Source organism: Tachypleus tridentatus, chromosome 5 (genome assembly GCF_004210375.1).
Source record: "Tachypleus tridentatus isolate NWPU-2018 chromosome 5, ASM421037v1, whole genome shotgun sequence".
In the NCBI taxonomy this organism is placed as follows: Eukaryota; Metazoa; Arthropoda; class Merostomata; order Xiphosura; family Limulidae; genus Tachypleus; species Tachypleus tridentatus.
The window spans coordinates 10,519,078-10,536,905 of record NC_134829.1 but is presented as its reverse complement, the minus strand read 5'-3'; the positions used below and the strand labels follow the sequence as shown (position 1 = coordinate 10,536,905).

At 33.9% G+C, this 17,828-nt stretch overlaps 2 protein-coding genes across 11 annotated transcripts in view; both read right to left on the bottom strand.

The window, feature by feature from the left end:
• Window positions 1–4,213, bottom strand: part of Arfip (ADP ribosylation factor interacting protein arfaptin) — a 36,372-nt gene extending 32,159 nt beyond the window's left edge. Inside the window, exons 1-4 of one of the 2 annotated variants that reach the window (XM_076501086.1) lie at window positions 4,084–4,213; window positions 3,210–3,467; window positions 2,578–2,741; window positions 865–1,208 (exon numbers count right to left, since the gene is read on the bottom strand). In XM_076501086.1, the coding sequence (XP_076357201.1) occupies window positions 865–1,208; window positions 2,578–2,741; window positions 3,210–3,453 (752 nt within the window). In that variant the 5' untranslated portion in view covers window positions 3,454–3,467; window positions 4,084–4,213. Of the gene's footprint in view, window positions 1–864; window positions 1,209–2,577; window positions 2,742–3,209; window positions 3,468–3,663 lie in introns of both variants that reach the window. The other variant, XM_076501087.1, reaches the window with a different exon arrangement.
• Window positions 4,214–12,777: 8,564 nt separating this feature from the next.
• LOC143250489 (uncharacterized) overlaps window positions 12,778–17,828 on the bottom strand; it is a 118,150-nt gene continuing 113,099 nt past the window's right edge. For all 9 annotated transcript variants that reach the window (XM_076501097.1, XM_076501094.1, XM_076501096.1 and 6 more), the window contains one exon: window positions 12,778–17,793. The gene's annotated coding sequence lies outside the window, so the exon portion shown is untranslated. The remainder of the gene's footprint in view (window positions 17,794–17,828) is intronic.

Genomic DNA, 17,828 nt, shown 5'->3' with positions numbered 1-17,828 from the left:
GATAAAAATGAATGTGTAGATGACACAAAACTACCACAAGGTTTAGTTGACAAAGAATATTTTTCTTCAAATGTTTTAATGGCAGCTTTTTCAAATGTGCAACCATGCTGTATTGGTTTTCATGACACCTTTCTGACAGTCATAAAGCTTTCACATAGGGCAGTTTTATCACATACCTACTCTATACTTATTTTTTTTAGGCCTAGATGACATTGAAATCAATAAAAAGGCCTATATCATTGCCCATTTAAAAGTCCAGGATTCACTTGAGAAAAAGAAAATTTGTCAAATACAATACACACACACACACACACACACACAATGTATTTACATATTAGTTATTTCATGTTCCTAAGTAAGTTACACACGACATACAAGGTTTAAATGTTGCATATTTACCCAGTAATAGTCCGTGTCCAGAGAAGGCAACAACAAACAAGGTGAAGAATCTTGACAATTTTTTTATGTTGAAAAACCATTTTTTTTAGAGGGTGCTTATTTAGTCTTAAAGCATATTTTGGATTTTTTTAATTAAATTTCTCTTTATACTTCATTAAATAATACAAGCTAGTTCAAATAATTGAATATTATGCTACTATTTACAAAAATAAAACCTGAAAACATAAAAATTCTCCAATTTTTTCAATTCACAAATGAGATTTTGCCCTTGTAATAAGATAAAATATCCCAAGTGGGTAAGGGATAAAATAACTATATGTAGTCTGAACCTATAAAAACATTACTTCTGTTCTTATGTCTAGCATAATTAAAAGAAATCTGTCAAAAAACTTAAAAGATAAAAAGAACTTAAAATACTGTTCAGGATAGAAGGCCTATTAATCTAATAACATAGTTGTTTCCTACCTTGCATTTTCATACAGCTTGATGGTCAGAAGAGTGTCTTCTATAGTCTTATTGCACAGTGTATTAAGACATGAAACAAAGAAATTCAGGGCTCCTAAGAGTGTTTCTCCATTCTTTCCCAAATTTCTTTGTGTTTCAGAGTTATAAAGAAACTCTTCCTGCAGTTCAGGGGATTTGTGAGCTAAGTCAGAGAAAGACTCAGCAAGAGCATGCTGTGTCTGTACTACATGATAGAAATGGCTGGCTAGAGCCCGAGCCAATCGGAGAATGTTGGTATACTTCCTCTGTGTCTCTCGAAGCTGTTCAATCTGACATTCTAGCTCTGAGTCCACTGTTCTGCTGCCCTGAAGAAAAAAATATAAAACACATTTAGTCTGTCTTTAACCAGAATCTAATTTTGCTTAGTCTCTTGGCCTAGTTTGTTTGGAATTTTGTATAAAACTTTACAAGAGCTAACTGCATTAGCTGTCTTTGATTTAACAGTGACAGACTAGACAGAAGACAACTACTCATCACCACCCACTAGTCACTCTTGGGCTACTCTTTTACTAATGAATAGTGGGACTAACAATCACATGATAATGTCCCCACAGTTGAAAGAGCAAGCATGTTTAGTGGGATGGGGATTCAAACCTCTGACCCACAGATTACAAGTCGAGCACCTTAACCATCAATTTGGTTTTAATTCTGATGGTTTTATGAGAATATTTTTATGTAAAATACTTTTATGAGAGGTTATAATTTTCCAATTAAATGATGAAATAATTGTATGAGTAACTATTAAGCTTACACTTCAATAAATTAAAAGCACATGAGGAGTTAACAACATGTTACAGCAATCCTTATATGTATATATGCATGAAGACCTCCTCAACTCAGCTTTTACGTCATTGTAATTAGGAGTAATATTAAAGTACCTTTTCTGTAATAAACATTGAAATATAAAACTTGTGGTGAAAAGCAATAAAATCATGATCACTTTCTACTTCAACTTTGTTACATTCTAAATTCTAGTATTAAATTCAAAATTATTTCATTTTTAACAGATTAATCTTCAAAATTATAGCTACAGAACTGCATTCAGTAATTTAAGTTATATTAGGTTTAAACAGATTATCAGATTACTGTAATTAAATTCAGATAATAGTAGAAATACTTCTATACTAATTTGAAAATATAGTTTCATTGTTGTTGTTTCCACAAGAATACGTATCACTAGCTTGGCTTGAGCGATTCAAGCAAATATATTTTGGTTTGGTAAAAATACTGGTAATAGAAATTAATATTTATATTAACACCCTCTTTGCTTAATTAATACATGTACAATCTTTGAAGTTACCATAAATTTTAATTGTGATGGTCAAAATCATGGACAAATTCATAAAAATTACAAAGTTAATTTCAGTCTATGAATAAATTATTTATTTTTTTCTGATGTTTGTTTTACATGCATAAAATATGAGACTTATCCCTATTAAAATTTGTTTATTGAAATGAGGTTATGTAAAAAAAATCATAGCAATTAGCCAAACAGTTATATTTTCTTAGAACAGTTGTGATAATGCCATTCCATATCAACACCACAGGTTTAAGTTGTTTTATCAGGACAATGTATACAACCTGATTATTGGGTTTAAACAGTAGTAATAGTAGTAATGTGTACAAATAAGTTTTTCTAAAACAAAAATATTGATAATAAAACAATTTTTTTACTTTCCCTAGTTTTTCTGAAATAATCTGTCGGGTGCATTTGTATGTTGAAATGCTCCATTGTTTGAGTGAGTCTATCTTTGACTGAGGAGGTCTTGTGACTTGAGATCTTGTGTCTTCTCCATTCTGAGAGGGACTAGGACTTGACAATGGCACATTTGTATTTGCTAAAATCAGAGATTTAGTACTGAAAAAAAACTTTAAATGTATTTATTATTGATATTAAAAAACAAATAGTCTGTTTTTACAACTTATCAGTTTTAAAAACAACTTTGACATATGGTATTAGAATAACTTTTTTAAAATACTAAGAGTAAAACCTCTTAATTTAGTGATATTTTAACAACTAGTAAAAATTTATCAGACACCTGTATATTGGCTGGTTCTAGTCTAGTAACGAGGTTGTACACAAGTACATAAATTTTTAGAATACCTGCTAAAACATCTTGTGAGATCATTTGAATAAATTGTATTGTTTTTAAGCAGTTTAGTACATTCACAATTATGTAGATAACTGGTTTACATTTTAGAATCACATAAAAGTTACAAATTAACCTTAAGTAAATACAAAAGAAACTTTTCTGATAATGCTGTACAGAAATATTTAAAGGATTGCTATTTATCTTGACACTAACCTGGAGGCATTAGAGGATTCCACTGACCACTGGCTGGAAGAGATGCAGGAGGAATTACTGTTCTGTGTGATCCAGAACCAATAGATTGCTGAATTTTATTATCACTGTTACTGGCACTTTTTGAATGAGAAGGGGTACCTCCATGGACTACATCATTGCTTTCATTCATGGATGGAACATCATGTAAAACACTTTGAAGGTCTCTATCATACTCCAAATTTGAAGCTGGTCCATTAGAAGCCATTGGCTACTTTCAACCTGGATATAGTAATAAATGTAATTTTTAAACTAAATGCTCTAGAAAATACAATACTTGATTTTATTATTAATGGTAGTAAATTTGTCCAAGTTAAGAGCAAATAATTTAAGGCAGGCTAGAGTATTCATAAATAAAAATATTAATAAGTACCACTTTTAACACAGAAAATTTTGAGTAAGAAATGTTCATACTTACTCTCATGACAATTACTGATGATGATATCTACATTACTAAAAATCTTAATACTTTGGAGCTTGAAATCAATATTGAATGTGAATACTGAGCACATAATAAAAAATTAAAATTCACAAGATACTTTTAAGTTGTGCACAAAATAATATATAACAAATCTAATCGATATAACAATTAACACCGAGTGATAATGTGTAATATTAACGTCTATTCGTACTCCACCCTACCTACATTTCTTAAGCCTAACAACAATAACACGACATTGCTTTGTAGGATATACTCATTCCTAAATAATTCAAGTTTTCGACTTTGAATCGGTCAGTACACAAGCCTAATACATTTCGGTAACACATTCAGGAAATTCATATAGGTTAAAAATATCATACTACTACAAATTAACATTTAATTCTACATAATACTTACAAAAGTAAAGAAACTTTAAAAACTGTAATAATAATAATTCCTCCCTTAATCTTAACCCACGTAGCCTGATACGAAACAATTCCAACCACAGTTTTATTACTTCACTTTATAACCCCTAGATGGAATTTGGAAATAATTCCAGCACAGAACCCTGTTCTAATAGGCAACCACATAATTATTATTATTTAAATGTATAAAAAATGTTAGTAATAATAAGATAATTGATAAATTTCTCCAGTTGATAGTAAGACGTATCAACTTAATAAATAACTGTTTCAAAACGGAATTAAAATTAAATCAATTTATTAAAGTGGGTTAATTTGTGATTTATTATACCCCTCTATTTGCACCCCCTTTTTTTTTTTGGAAATGCCAAGGTATATTACGTCAGATTTAAGCTCATTATAAGGGCTAGCTATTAGCTTACAAGTCCTAAACCAAAATTCTATTTATATTGGTTGATTATGACTTATAAGATAACAAAACGCCTTGGCTGAGAGAACACGACTATGTGTATTAGCATTTAGCTTTGTTTGTTTGTTTTGGAATTTCGCACAAAGCTACTCGAGGGCTATCTGTGCTAGCCGTCCCTAATTTTGCAGTGTAAGACTAGAGGGAAGGCAGCTAGTCATCACCACCCACCGCCAACTCTTGGGCTACTCTTTTACCAACGAATAGTGGGATTGACCGTCACATTATACGCCCCCACGGCTGGGAGGGCGAGCATGTTTAGCGCGACGCGGGCGCGAACCGGGGACCCTCGGATTACGAGTCGCACGCCTTACGCGCTTGGCCATGCCGGGCCTTCCTTTGAGTAGTATTTTTGTAGCAGTATTTTGAATGTGATATTACGCCGAACTAAGACTGATAATAATCTATACCACATAGTTATAAACTCGCTCAATACAGAATTTTCAATCAAAAAAATATCCACTAGCATTTCAACTATACCTTATTTGCAATATATTGCTCCCGATGAGGCATTTCGCTTAATTTAGACTATTATGGTACTTCCAAACATACCGTCTATAAGTGGCACAGCGGTATGTCTGCGGACTTGCAACACTAGAAGCCTAATTTCGATAACCATATTTAGCAGAGTACAGATATCCCATTGTGTAGCTTTATGCTTAATTGCAGACAAACAAAAATACCGATTTCCCATTCAAAATGAATGGAATCTACAAATAGCTTGAGGTTCAACAGAAATATATTTTGGAGATCAAACTGATTTTCCTCATTTTGGCCGAGTTTGAAGAAAAAAGAGACTGAACACAATCTAAAATTAAACATGAAACAACGTTCCTGAATCTCATTATTTGATGGTATTCCCTCATAAAATAATTAAGAATTGAAAATGGTTTGTATTTGCAAGTGACTTGAATTTGACAAAAAGTGGTATTATGGAATTAACTGATTTTTCTTATTTTAATTAAATTTGAAGCAAATGCGAGGCTGAGAATCATGTTAAAGAAAGTCTGATACAATATTTAACGAACATAACGGCAGCCAAAGTGTAATGAGTGCACTCGATAATAAACTAGCTTATCTTAAATGTAGAACTTGAACCACAACATTAATAAGTAGGTCTTTTCCAGAATGGAGGAAACATAAAATTCGGTAGGGAAAATTCTTTCAGTACACATGCTCTATCTTCGTCATTTTTGGTTACTTAAACATAACGACACGGTTAATATAACACGAAGGTATCACCTGATCCACCAAGGGTAGATATCGGAGTCCATCTTCTCCACGGTTTTTCTATTACACATACTTGGAGTAATATTTCTTTTGAGCAAGTATATGTGATATCAAAAAAGATCGATCAAGAACAATAAGAGCTAAAGTAAAAGTAGTTTAGTCATATTCTATGACCATAATTATATTGTTAAAAAACAGAGTTGGTTAGAAACGTGTATAAACAAAAAGTGTGGGAATTTTTGTTAATTAATATGTTCACCTGAGTGAACTAAGAGATTAGAAATACCAAATGTTCTGCATATCACGCTGTTTACTTCCTTCCTTACTTTCAGACGTGTCTTGGTTAATCTTAGCTTTTAAGTTTTACAATCTAATGAAAACAACAGAAAGAAAAATGTGTAATAATTATATAGTTTTTCCTCTGCCATGGATGCTGGTTTTCCACACCACAACTTGTGGTCCTCCTCCAATTTGTACATGGCCCAAGATTTGATACATGTGGCTGTCTTGGGCCTGGTAGTAATTTTTATGCTTTAGTGTGGTGATTTACTATCAGGCACAATGGAAAAAGATTCTGGTTGGCGCTGTCATTGGTAACTTTTCTGAGACAGGTAACTGTGGTTGAATCCTTTTGGCAAGCAGTGGAACAGTTGTAAAAGATGTCGATACCCCAATTATTTGCACGACACAACAGTTTAATAAAGGTAATTACGAGCCACGTCCAACATTAGGATAAGATACCCAAGATGCTGGGCATACAAAGTAATGGATGTAATCAGAGCCTTCTACATTTAGAGTGATATTAATTCTCTATTTCTGGAAATAGAAATGCCAAGACAACAAGGGCAGTTCATCAATGGGCTTTACACAACCACAAATTTTTTTATATCAGAAGAATGCTTCACACCATGGAGAGGCACTCTTTGATGCCTTAGGGATAATCATTTCCAACATTTAATGTATGCTATCTCAATTTCAAGTAAAACAGTTTGGGCTTGCAAATGCTACGCATTAGTGGAATCTCCAATTTTGGTTGGCTAGACTTAGGTAGCATTGACAGGATCCAAAGTTGGACTATCCTGGTTGACGAGTGCTTATAAATGTGACAGAAGTCCCATGTCGCGAGGACTGAGTTTACTACAGACTTTGTCTGTTGCTTTTCTTGGTTTGAAGCTCTTTGCTAAGTTTTCATCATGTATGGATTTTGTTTGTTTTTTTAAATAAAAAGGAGAGATAGTATAACGGTAACTTTGGCTCTTACAAAGAACTCTCAGTTATGAACAATTTGACTGGTCACTGGGTAAGTTTTTGAATCATGTTATTTTCTAAGTCTTGGTCTCAGTTTACTTTGATTTAGCGATTTTTACTTTAAGAGTTTCGTTAATTTTTGTTTAATTGCCAGTGCTGTGCAGTATGTAAAATTGTATACTTGTCGCATTTAAACTAATGCTCTGGGGTACATGAATATTCAGGTAATTCATATTTTTAGACTTTGATGGGAATAGGAACTTTGTTGTTTCAAGGTGTCCTTGTAGTCTCCAACTGTAATTCTTCCAACCTGTCTAAGGTAAATATCACAACAACTACACCTTTTAATTTCTTGGGATTACTATGTTTTTTAGCTTTTGTTATAATATTTCAAAATACCTTTGTTACATTTTAAACAAAATATACTACACATTCTCGCGAGTTTGTTGTAAAGATCAAGTAAAAGGATGAGGAGATTGTGATTAAATGTTCTTTCAAGGTTATTATTTGCAAGGTCTTACATTTTAGTAACTTTAATGAAATGATTAAGTAATCATTGCTTGAAAGGTCTTGTGACTTAACTGTCTATAAAAATCTTTAAAGCTTTCTTTCAGATCACAGAACAAATTTGAAAAGTAATTCTTAAAAAGTTATTAATTTAGATAAAACTCTAGAAGAACTTATCCAATTATATTCAAGGCATTTGCGAAATTTGAATGGATAGGATTGTTTGTTTGTTTGTTTTGGAATTTCGCACAAAGCTACTCGAGGGCTATCTGTGCTAGCCGTCCCTAATTTAGCAGTGTAAGACTAGAGGGAAGGCAGTAGTCATCACCACCCACCGCCAACTCTTGGGCTACTCTTTTACCAACGAAAAGTGGGATTGACCGTCACATTATAACGCCCCTACGGCTGGGAGGTCGAGCATGTTTAGCGCGACTCGGGCGCGAACCCGCGACCCTCAGATTACGAAGCGCACGCCTTAACGCGCTAGGCCATGCCAGGCCCCGAATGGATAGGAACTGTCTTATTTAGTAAAGTTAAGCACTTATAATCGTACAATAATAATAATTATTTCGATGTTTTGTTTGTTTGTTTTTGAATTTCGCACAAAGCTACTCGAGGGCTATCTGTGCTAGCCGTCCCTAATTTAGCAGTGTAAGACTAGAGGGAAGGCAGCTAGTCATCACCACCCACCGCCAACTCTTGGGCTACTCTTTTACCAACGAATAGTGGGATTGATTGTAACATTATAACGCCACCACGGCTGAAAGAGCGAGCATGTTTGGCGCGACGGGGATGCGAACCCGCGACCCTCAGATTACGAGTCGCACGCCTTAACACGCTTGGCCATGCCGGGCCAATTATTTCGATAAATAATAATAATTTACAAACAATACCGAGTTTTCTATATGGTCTGGAAGGCCTGGCATGGCCAAGTGGTTAAGGCACTCGACTCGTAATCCAAAGGTCACGGGTTCGAATCTCTATCATACCAAACATGCTCACCCTTTCAGCCGTGAGGGCGTTATAACGTCACGGTCAATCCCACTATTCATTGGTAAAAGAGTAGCCCAAGAGTTGGCTATGGGTGGTGATGACTAGTTGCCTTTCCTCTAGTCTTACAATGCTAAATTCCAAAATAGACTATTAAACAGACAGACTATATGGTCTGGAACTGAATATTTTATCGACGGTTCACAAGGAATAAATTATATGTTGATATTATCACACTTCACAAACCAATTACTTCATTTACAAGATTACTTTTCACAAAGGAGTATACATATCTAATGTCTTCGTAGAAATACTAACTTGCAAAGTGAATTTTCTGAAGTTGAATACTGTCACTATATTGACTGTAGCAAACAAACAATATTAACTTGTCTCCCCGCGTGTTGCGATGGCTACCTTTTTATACTCATTAAGCGAAATTCTAAAAAAATTCAGCTGGCAATCACTTGTATTTTACATACACATATCGTATATGGTTGATTCTTACGCTCGACAATCTTCTAGAAATTTAGAGAACAGGCGGGACATTTGTATTACACAGTTAACAATATATGTTTCATGCATTTCTAAATATATATTAAACTGAAACAAACATGAATATTGAAATAAATATACATTAGTGAATCCATTACAAATTATGTAACCTTTCTTTCCTATAGATATATAGCCATATAATTCGCAAAATACCTATTTTAAATCGTGTTCTAACCATCAAGTGAACTGCCAGTAGGAGCAGAGATTGAAACATGCAAAACAAATAAAGAGAGAAGGTTGTGAATCTTGACTGGAAGTGAACTCTCGTCCAATGTTAATGCATCAGACGATCCACTCTCACAAAAAACATATCTCAATCACAGGGAGATGCATCAATGAATGGGAAATCTGGAATGAGAGATCGCAATGAAATGCAAAAGGTAGAACAAGCATGGTATGGTCACTGAAAGAAATCCCAAAGTCCAAAATAGGAGGTAATGAGGAGATGCTCCAAAGAAAAGAGATGACTTGAAGAAGCTAGAATCTCGAAATGCGAAAGAACTTCTCATATAGATAGAGAACATGAAATGTAAAGCCTAATGGCTAGTTAAGCCAAGTTTTGCAAGCAAAGATATACCGAATTCAGTTAAAATGAGATAAGAAATCACTCAAAAGTACAGAACATTGAGTGGATGTGAAAAGGGATTTCGATCTCAAAACAAGTATCCACCCTCACAAACGAGCAACTACCATAAAAAGAATGGTAAGAGAAGAAGAAAGGCACTACGAAGATTGTAGAGGTATTGAAAAATTGGTTTGTTTTTTCTATATTTTACATACGTTAAAATATATCATAATTCTAATGTAAACAACGTTATCATTACTCCTTGAAGTTAGATTTCTTATAAAGCTATGATGTTTCATTACAAACTTAATTACAGAATAAAATGGGAATTACCTACCTGTAATAGATGACTGTAACATGTAGATACTCAATGCTTTGTACACCATACAATCGGTGTCTTTACGGAACCAACTCTTATATTATGTATGAAGTGAAGGATAAAAAACAGTCAAAGAAATGAAATACTAGCCAGGTATTGTGAATATGGTGGGCAAAGACTTTCGTGATACCAATAAACATGCAAAAGGAGTCAACAGTGAGTTGAAGAAAAAACTAAGGAATGGGACAATGAAAAAAAAAGACAGACAAAACAGAAAAAAAAAGAAAGAGATAAAGGGCCAAAGGAAACAGGTAGTAAAGTGTTTCGCACATTGACCATGGCCAACTGCAGACTAGGTAAAAAATACCTTAGATGAAGTTGGAGTTAGGAGAAAAAGAAATGTGAAGGAAAGGCTCTAAGCAACAAGGCTGAGACCAACAGCAGCAGAGGAGAAAGTAGCTCACAGAATCGTACGTTTGTGATTGTCATTGGTAAGAAGATGTCTGGTAGAGGTAATATGAGAACAAAAGGATGGCCTGGAATCCAAAATGGAGACTGATCTAAAAGAGGAATATAAGTAAAGGGCAAGGTAAAGAAAGGAAAACCTGGGAATAAAATAAGGACACGTTGTATAATATCAAACCACAAATTACCAGAGGAAAAAAAAAACCCAACGAAGACATCTGCGTCAAGAAAGAGAGCAGGCAAATAATATGTACACAAGAAGGAAGGGATACAATAAAAAGAAATGTAACATTACCAAGCAATTCCTAATAGCAGGAGAATAAGGTACAGAGGAATAAATCAGGCAAACAGAGAACGTGTGTTTTCTTATAGGAAAGCCTCATTGGGCTATCTGCTGAGCTCACCGAGGGGAATCGAACCCCTGATTTTAGCGTTGTAAATCCGGAGACATACCGTTGTACTAGCGGGGGACAGCAGAGAAAGAAAAGAATGTTCATAGAAGCCACTAGAAGCATGGACAAATGCTTCAGAAACGAAAATGTGGAAAGAGAGGGAATACAAGAGGGTAGATAGAAAGACAAACAATACTAAAATAGGGAACAGAAAGCGAAATAAAAGGAAAAATTGTCAAACCTGGGCAAAAGTAATCATAAACACGGGGAAAAGGTATTCAGGCACGAGAAAGGAGTTATGAGAGAAAGTTTGTTTTTTCGCACAAAGCTACTCGAGGGCCATCTGTGCTAGCCGTCCCTAATATAGCAGTGTAAGACTAGAGGGAAGGCAGCTAGTCATCACCACCCACCGCCAACTCTTGGGCTACTCTTTTACCAACGAATAGTGGGATTGATAGTCACATTATAATGCCCCCACGGCTGAAAGGGCGAGCATGTTTGGCGCGACGGGGATGCGAACCCGCGACCCTCAGATTACGAGTCGTACACGCTTGGCCATGCCGGGCCCGCACAAAGCTACACGAGGGCTATCTGCGCTAGCCATCCCTAATTAGTAGTGTAAGACAAGAGGGAAGGCAGCTAGTCACCACCACCCACTCTTTTACCAATGAACAGTGAGATTGACCGTTACATTATAATGCTCCCATAGCTGAAAGAGCTTACATGTTTGATGTGACGGGGATTTGAACCCGCAACCATCGGATTACGAGTCGAGTGCCTTAATCACCTGGCCATGTCGGGCTATGAAAGGAAATAAACATAATAACATGCAATAAGATAAAATAAATCCACGAACTGTCCATCATAGAATAAGAGAACAAATATAAAAAATGAACACAGGCAAAAATGAAACCGAACATACCTACAAATGTATTACAGAAGACATTGAAAGGGTAAAGTTGTTTCACGAATAGTCGAATACTACCCAAAGAAAATTACGTGAAGGTTGTATTCCAAAAGATCATTCCAAACTGTGGAGAAAGAATTTCGGCTGACGAGACAAGAGAAGGCCCATTAAGAACGCGATAATCCACATCATGCTGAACAATGGCTACAATAACTTTGATAATTAATGGGTCTCCAAATTACACAGCAGAAATTAAGCCTAAACATTAACAGCATCTTATAACTGGGACTAAGAAGAAATCTTTGTCGTTTGACAAGTCATGATAAAAGTAAAGCTTTTAAAAAGTAAGCTGAAAAAGCAACGTTTTGTTGATGGTACAAATCTCAATAAACTGAACACAAACGAAAATATTAATCATATATAGTCACAATATACTCAATTAATACGGTGTCGAGGGGAAGAATGAAGTTTTTGTATAGTAAGCACGTTGGAAGAGTTATTGTGCATGGTGAAGGTCTCAAGACAAATATCATCATTTACATAATTAATGTAAATTTCAGGGGAATTAGGTGTGAGATACCTCAAGACTAGTGACATGCAAATCTTTATGACAGACGCACTGAATGGCTGAAGAATATAGCTAATTTGTGTGAAGAGGAACGTTATCACCTCAGAAGTCTCTCTATACCATTCAGTGTGTTTGTGTTTTTCTTACAGCAAAGCCACATAGGGCTATCTGCTCAGCCCACCGAGGGGAATCGAACCCCTGATTTTAGCGTTGTAAATCCGGAGACATACCGCTGTACTAGCGGGGGGCAATATACCATTCAATTAGTAACAAAACAAAACATATATGAATGTATATGAACATATTATGCAGATGAAACTTCTTCAAACAGAATAATATATCCGGAATACAAGGTTTTTTTTAATTTAAAAGCTACTTTTTTTCAGTTCGCGTAGATTTTTGAATTCGTAAATTGAAGAAACAAACAAACAAAAATAACAACTAACTCGATAAACAAAGTTAGCCAAATTCATGATACAATTAAAGATAAAACTGATTTAATTGAAAAGTTTGGTATACATAAAATATCTATATTACATAGGTTAAACTAGAATAAATTTAAAATATAGAATGAGTGAACACAAAAGAAATGTTAAAAACAATAATATTAGCATTTCATCTTTAGCAGAACATATCAGTGAAAGTAAATATACAATTTAATCGGAAAAACAACAACTTATTTTAGCACACTTGGAAGTTTAATTAGCGTGAATGTACGTGAGTCTACTGAGATAAGTAAATGTAAAGAAAAAAAACAACTTAAATTTAAGTTATTATTGTTCGTTTGTTTAGAATTAAGCACAAAGCTACACAATGGGCTATCTGTGCTTTGCCCACCACGGGTATCGAAACCCGATTTTTAGTGTGTAAGTCCGCAGACGTACCACTATGCCACAGGGGGGCATTTAAGTTATTAAGTGAGAATGATGGATCTGATGTTAATGTTGTCAGTAGATGGCGTGAAATTCTTTAATGTCCAAACTGGTCATCTTGTAACTACAAATCACGCTTTTTTTTGCAAAGCATTGTACTCTTGAGGATGAAGCATTTATATACGTCGAAACATGTAGAGTAGATAAGACTGTATTTCAATCTCATCGGCAATTTACTGAATTTAATCTTGTACAGTAAGTTATTCGTATGTTATGGCAATTTTGAGACTGGATACTGTTTCATTTTCATAATTGTGTATAAAATAATCGTTGTTTTTGAAATAATTGTGACGTTGCTTATATTAAAATACGCGTTTCTTTCTTTATGTCTGCATTCTAATATATTTGGTATTGGTATGACTTATGATGCTTTAAATGCACTTCAAGCAACGTGTTCTTCTCAAAACGTTTTGTCAATAGAAGGAAGAAGAATTTTACACACAGTATTGGCCATTTCCTTCCACTGCACTCTTGCTATTATGTGCAAAAGTGCAACTCAGTTTGATTTTATTGGGTGCTTATTGTATTGAATAGGACGATTCGATTGTAATGTAATTATTACATTGTCTTTTTTACACAATAATCCAGCTTGAGCGGATGTTTCACTATATGGTACATTTGGATTTAAATTTAACTTTTCCACTATTTCGGTATTTCAACGATTAGTTTGCTATAGTGTGAAACCAACTATATCTATAGTTCGTATCCTGTTGCCTCAAATTGCTCACTTTTGGATTATTGATGCATCATAAGCGTGAGGGTTAATTTTTTCATTGTGGTGAGTATTAGAACCTGTAACTCACATATTATTAAGCCAGGTCAGGTTATTTCTTTCAGCTTTTGAAATTAATTACAAAACTATACAATGGGCTATCTGTGCTCCGCCCACCGTTATCCGCTGATTTAACATGGCATAATATAAGTGACTAGGTTTAAACTCTTAACATTTTGTATTGATATTGACACCTCTGCAAAGATAATGTGTAATAACTGACTAGGTTATACACTTTATGCAGAATTGGTTTATTGTACCATGTTTCTCATATCTATTTCTACGATAATAATGTTATACAAAAAATAACCGAGTTTCCCAAGAGTTGTGTGAGATACTACTGCCAACTCAGGATCAAACCACCATAGACTGTAGAAGCTTCTATATAATATAACAAGTGATCACTATATGGACAACTAACAACAGCAGTAAGAAAATACATCTGTTATGAAAGTATACAAAAATGATGCTTCAAGAGGTTTCACATACACTGTAATGTCAAATAATGGGATCAACAACAAAATACATTGATAATATTACTAGTACTCCTTATAAGATTAACATGTCCTATAACTGTCGTTTTTACACAATTAAAAAAATTTAACGTCTATATATTTTGAGAACGTAGTTTCTAACAAATGAATGATCTATTACAGTTCATCACAAGAGCCAATTGAAGAAACACTGGAGTTCATGCAATCTTAGTTGCATTTTGTTGACAAAGTATGAGTGCACTAATGCACCTTAGTTGTATGCAGAATAGAAATATTATTGAATTTAACTTCCTACATTATTTTTATAAACTTACGAACAAGTTAATATTAAAAAAATATATATATTTATTTATAACATGAGAAACATAGCACCAAACTGTTTTTCAGTGAATGTAGGTTGATTATCTTAAGTCCAATTTTCTTTATTCATCATTCCATATCTCCTGAATGTTATATAATTTCTTGTTTTTTGTGTTATTGTTTCATGTTTCCTGATAAATAAATTCCATACTATAATTTTATCATTTCCTGTTACAAGGGTGAATAACAATGGAGCATTTTGTATTCAACGACTGTAGAGATCTGTATAAATGTCACAATAAAAACCCCAATACCTTGTTGTAGTAACTACATTAATATACTACTAGGTGGTACTGCAAATTTGTTAGTAATTAAATTTAAGGTTCTATAGAACTATGTGGAGAAATGAGTAAACAAAAACACTACTACCAAAACCCTTATTTTGAAGGTTTGATGTTTCATAAATGTTGTTATATAATAAGTTATAAATACCTTACATTTATGAAGTATCATACAATCTTCACAAAATTCTGCAAGGCAAAAGTTTCTTATTTAAATAAAACAGCTAACAAGATTCAAGGTTATATTACCTCATTAATTTCTCATATAAAAACACATATATATATTGAACAAACTCCTGATTTACAATCACTTTAACTTTTATATATTCATATGCTGTGCACATGATCTCCAAGTTAAATTTATTTGATTAGAAAGATATTAGGCACTTGATAAAGTTTAGCATTGCTACTCTAGTAATACATATACATATATAAAAACAATGCAACAGATAAGCACAATGACTGGTTTATTCATTTCTGTAGTATATTCTAGAACCTTTCAAACAAAACAATGCCACTTATAACCAGAATGGCTGGTATATTTACCTTAGTGGTATCTTATGGAACTTTCCAAACAAGTGATGCCATGGGTAACCAGAATGGCTAGCATATTCACTCTAGTAGTGTCTTCTGGAGCATTCCAAACAAATGATGTAATGGGTAACCAAAATGGCTAGCATATTCACTCTAGTAGTTTTTCTGGAGCATTCCAAACAAATGATGTAATGGGTAACCAGAATGGCTAGCACATTTACTCTAGTACTGTCTTCTGGAGCATTCCAAATAAAATAATACTAGAGATAACCAGAAGGGCTGGTACACTTATAACAGTAGTATGTTGTGGAAACTTTTAGGTGAGTGAGCACAGACTCAAAACATTTGCAATGAGTGTCAGGATGCAAACCTATATTACAAAGCAACAAAGTATATATAAAAGCTTGATGTGTCAGATTCAAAATTTCTCTTGCTGTACTGATGTATAAATGGTAGAAACATGTGAAAACTGCTTGACAACACTCCTTCCCCAATCAGAAGAAATAGATAATTTCTATATCTCCTTTCAGAAATATTTTATATACTGTTTACATTTTTCACAGCTTTTATGTGTTCATTATGTGTATGTATGTACTCTGTGTGTATGTTTGGTACACACACACTTGTGACTGCATAGGCAACTGCTGTGGACAAGTCTTCACTGCTTGTGATTTCACTTCATAGTATTTCATAAATTTATCTCAGATTACTAAACATTTTTCAGAATATATTGGTGCTTACATTAAAAATAAAAGCATTATAATTTAATTACAATGTCTCTCTTACTTTTCTTTGCAGGTATTTGTGGTGTAGCTTAACATGAACACATAGCTTAATGGTAGTTGTAAAAATGCTTAGATCTCCTTAACATAGATAATCCTCTAAAGCTGATGAAAATCAAAAAGATACAAGCAGTCTAAACCTTTTTAATGTGTATAATTTATCAAGTGGCAAGTCAAGAGAAACTGAGTATAGCAGGTGAAGTAGGCCATCAAAGTTTGTTTGAAGCAGTAAAGGTTCTTCAAGATGATGTTCTCAATTAAATTAAATTTGTAAAAACATATAGTGACAGCCATAAGACCATTCCTGAGGTGTTCTATCACAGAAATTGTTACCAAAAATACACCACCAAAAGGAACTTGTCATTCACTGCACCTTCAGAGTGAGATGTTCATCAAAAACCACATCCAAGTATATCTCTTAGCACAATTTACAAGTTACAAGGACTAGTATTACATGTATGGATTTGTCAACTTGCATCACATGTCATCAAGAGAAAAGTAAATCCATCACTCATCTGCATAAAATGCAAACAAAAGAGAAAAACATATCAACAAGTCTGCTACTTTGAAACGAGACCATGATATGCCAAGCTTTATTGGTTCAAAATCTATCTTGTACAGAGTTATGTCCATGTTACACTGGAGAGAGATGCCTCAATCTATAAACATTCTAGATAAATTGTGACAATGTTGTTGATGACAATGATAACTCACTGAAGCAAGGTATTCAATACTTTTGAGTTACTTGTTGTTTTTGTACCAAAATAAATGAATAATAACTACACAAAATACATTATACCTTATTTCTATTTGAATACATGGTATTACAGGAATGACATAGCAATGAATTATGCTAAGAATGTTGATAACAAATTCTCAGATGTTTCAATTATCATACAATATACTATCACAATACCAATACTATAAATAAAAATTATGTACAAACTAAATGCTACATTCTTGTATTATTATGGATATTCTTAAATGGGTAAAATCTTGCTTGTAAAACACATCCATTTGATAGTAGTATGGTTCATACATGATTTTCACAGTGTTGTCCTGACGGGTTAAAGCAACAGGAATATCATGAAATGGGAGATTGGGAGATAAGTTTTTCCTTGATATATAGCATAGTTTTCTAACAGATGCATGCAAATAACTTGCAAAATAAAGTCCCTACTGGGGTTTGGCCACTCATCTATTCCAAACAAACAATGCCACAGATAACCAGAAAGGATGGTATGCTTACTTTAGTAATACTTTTAGGAAAATTCAAAACAAAACAGTGAAACAAATAACCAGAAGAGCTGATATGCTAATTTTACTGGCACCTTCTGGAAACTTCCAAACAAACAATGTTACAGATGGCCAGAAAA